The sequence below is a fragment of the Myotis brandtii genome, unplaced genomic scaffold, assembly GCF_000412655.1.
Source record: "Myotis brandtii unplaced genomic scaffold, ASM41265v1 scaffold247, whole genome shotgun sequence".
NCBI lineage: Eukaryota > Metazoa > Chordata > Mammalia > Chiroptera > Vespertilionidae > Myotis > Myotis brandtii.
In genome coordinates this window covers 2,270,549-2,272,411 of record NW_005359352.1, presented here as the reverse complement: position 1 = coordinate 2,272,411, position 1,863 = coordinate 2,270,549, and the positions used below count along the sequence as shown (strand labels likewise).

The following is a 1,863-nucleotide window of genomic DNA, read 5'->3' as shown; positions in this document are numbered from 1 at the left end:
GCTGCAGGTGAGGGCCCCGGCCGCTCGCAGCTTCACAGCGAGGAAACCGCCTACCTCGGCCCGTGGACCGAAGGTCTCGGGTTCGATTCCGCTCCAGGGCACATCGGCCGGGGCACTTGGTGGGGGCGCATGCGGGAGGCAACCAGTCGACGTGTGTCTCACACGGATGTTTCTCTCTCTCTCCCCTCCCTCACACTCTCTCTAAAAATCAATGGAAAAAATATCCTTAGGGGAGGATTAGCCAAAATAAAAAAGGGAAGAAGAGCATGCTGGGAATGTATAGACATTACCGGCTCCCAGTGAACTCAGGCCGCGTGAGGCATTTAAGAAATAGCCAGGAGGCAGCAGACATAGAGGCAGCTGACAAACCGGGTCCTAGAGCCCATGTTCACAGTGAGAAGTGAAGGCAGTAACACGGGTTCCCGCCCACACGGTTCCCGCTGACACAGTTCCCGCCGGCTTCGGGGCGGGTTCTGTGTGGCACCCGCGGGCTCACGCGTGTCCCCTTGGATTCCAGAGCGACGAGACCGGCGCCCTCCTCGTCCTCGGGGGCGAGTGGGCTGTTTTCCGCCTCTCACACCCTGGAGTGGTGACCCAAGTGGAAATCGACACGACGCATTTTGAAGGTAAATGTAAAGTCACGAGGAAATGCGTTTAATCGGCCTGACCCAGGGCCCTAGCCAGTGTGGCTCAGTGGATAGAGCGTCGGCCTGCGACTGAAGGGTCCCGAGTTCGATTCCGGTCAAGGGCTCAATCCCCAGTGTGGGGCGTGCAGGAGGCAGCTGATTAGTGATTCTCTCTCATCATTGATGTTTCCATCTCTCTCCCTCTCCCTTCCTCTCTGAAAGAAAATATCCCATATAATAAAGGGCTAATATGCAAATTGACCGAACGGGAGAACATCCAGTCGCTATGACATGCACTGACCACCAGGGGGCAGACGCTCAACACAGGAGCTGCCCCCTGGTGGTCAGTGCGTTCCCACAGGGGGAGCTCCGCTCAGCCAGAAGCTGGGCTGATGGTTGGCGAGTGCAGTGGCGGTGGCCGGAGCCCCTCCCGGTCTGCAGCAGCACTAAGGATGATTAGTGATTCTCTCTCATCATTGATGTTTCCATCTCTCTCCCTCTCCCTTCCTCTCTGAAAGAAAATATCCCATATAATAAAGGGCTAATATGCAAATTGACCGAACGGGAGAACATCCAGTCGCTATGACATGCACTGACCACCAGGGGGCAGACGCTCAACACAGGAGCTGCCCCCTGGTGGTCAGTGCGTTCCCACAGGGGGAGCTCCGCTCAGCCAGAAGCTGGGCTGATGGTTGGCGAGTGCAGTGGCGGTGGCCGGAGCCCCTCCCGGTCTGCAGCAGCACTAAGGATGTCTGACTGTGGCTTAGGCCCGATCCTCGCGGGGAGCAGGCCTAAGCCATCAGTCGGACATCCCCCGAGGGCTCCCGGACTGCTAAAGGGTGCAGGCCAGGCTGAGAGGGGACAAATGTCGTGCACTGGCCTCTAGTACATACATATATATTAAACAAAGGCCATGCGAGCAGGTGGTGGGGCGGGGGCTCAGGACCGTGGGCCTGGCTTCCACTCTCCCGCTGTGTAACCTCGAGTGAGTTGCTTTAATGGTTTGTGTTCCAGTTTCCCTGTTTATAAAATGTCAGAATTGAATGATGACCCCAAACCTCACAGGAGACTCTTCGATGCTGTGAGCTTTTGACATGGGCCCGGGTCCCACTCAGAAAGGGCCTGTGAGGGGCTCTGTGGTTTGGCCCCGGAATGGAGGCTCAGGATGGAGGCCCGGGATGGAGGCCGCAGGATGGAGGCTTAGGATGGAGGCCCGGGATGGAGGCCCGGGATGGAA

General features: G+C 57.7%; 1 protein-coding gene across 1 annotated transcript in view; it reads left to right on the top strand.

The window, feature by feature from the left end:
- Positions 1-1,863, top strand: part of ALLC (allantoicase) — a 14,844-nt gene that overhangs the window by 9,453 nt on the left and 3,528 nt on the right. Inside the window, exon 9 of the mRNA XM_014540540.1 lies at positions 450-626. Coding sequence (XP_014396026.1) covers positions 450-626 — 177 coding nt within the window. The remainder of the gene's footprint in view (positions 1-449; positions 627-1,863) is intronic.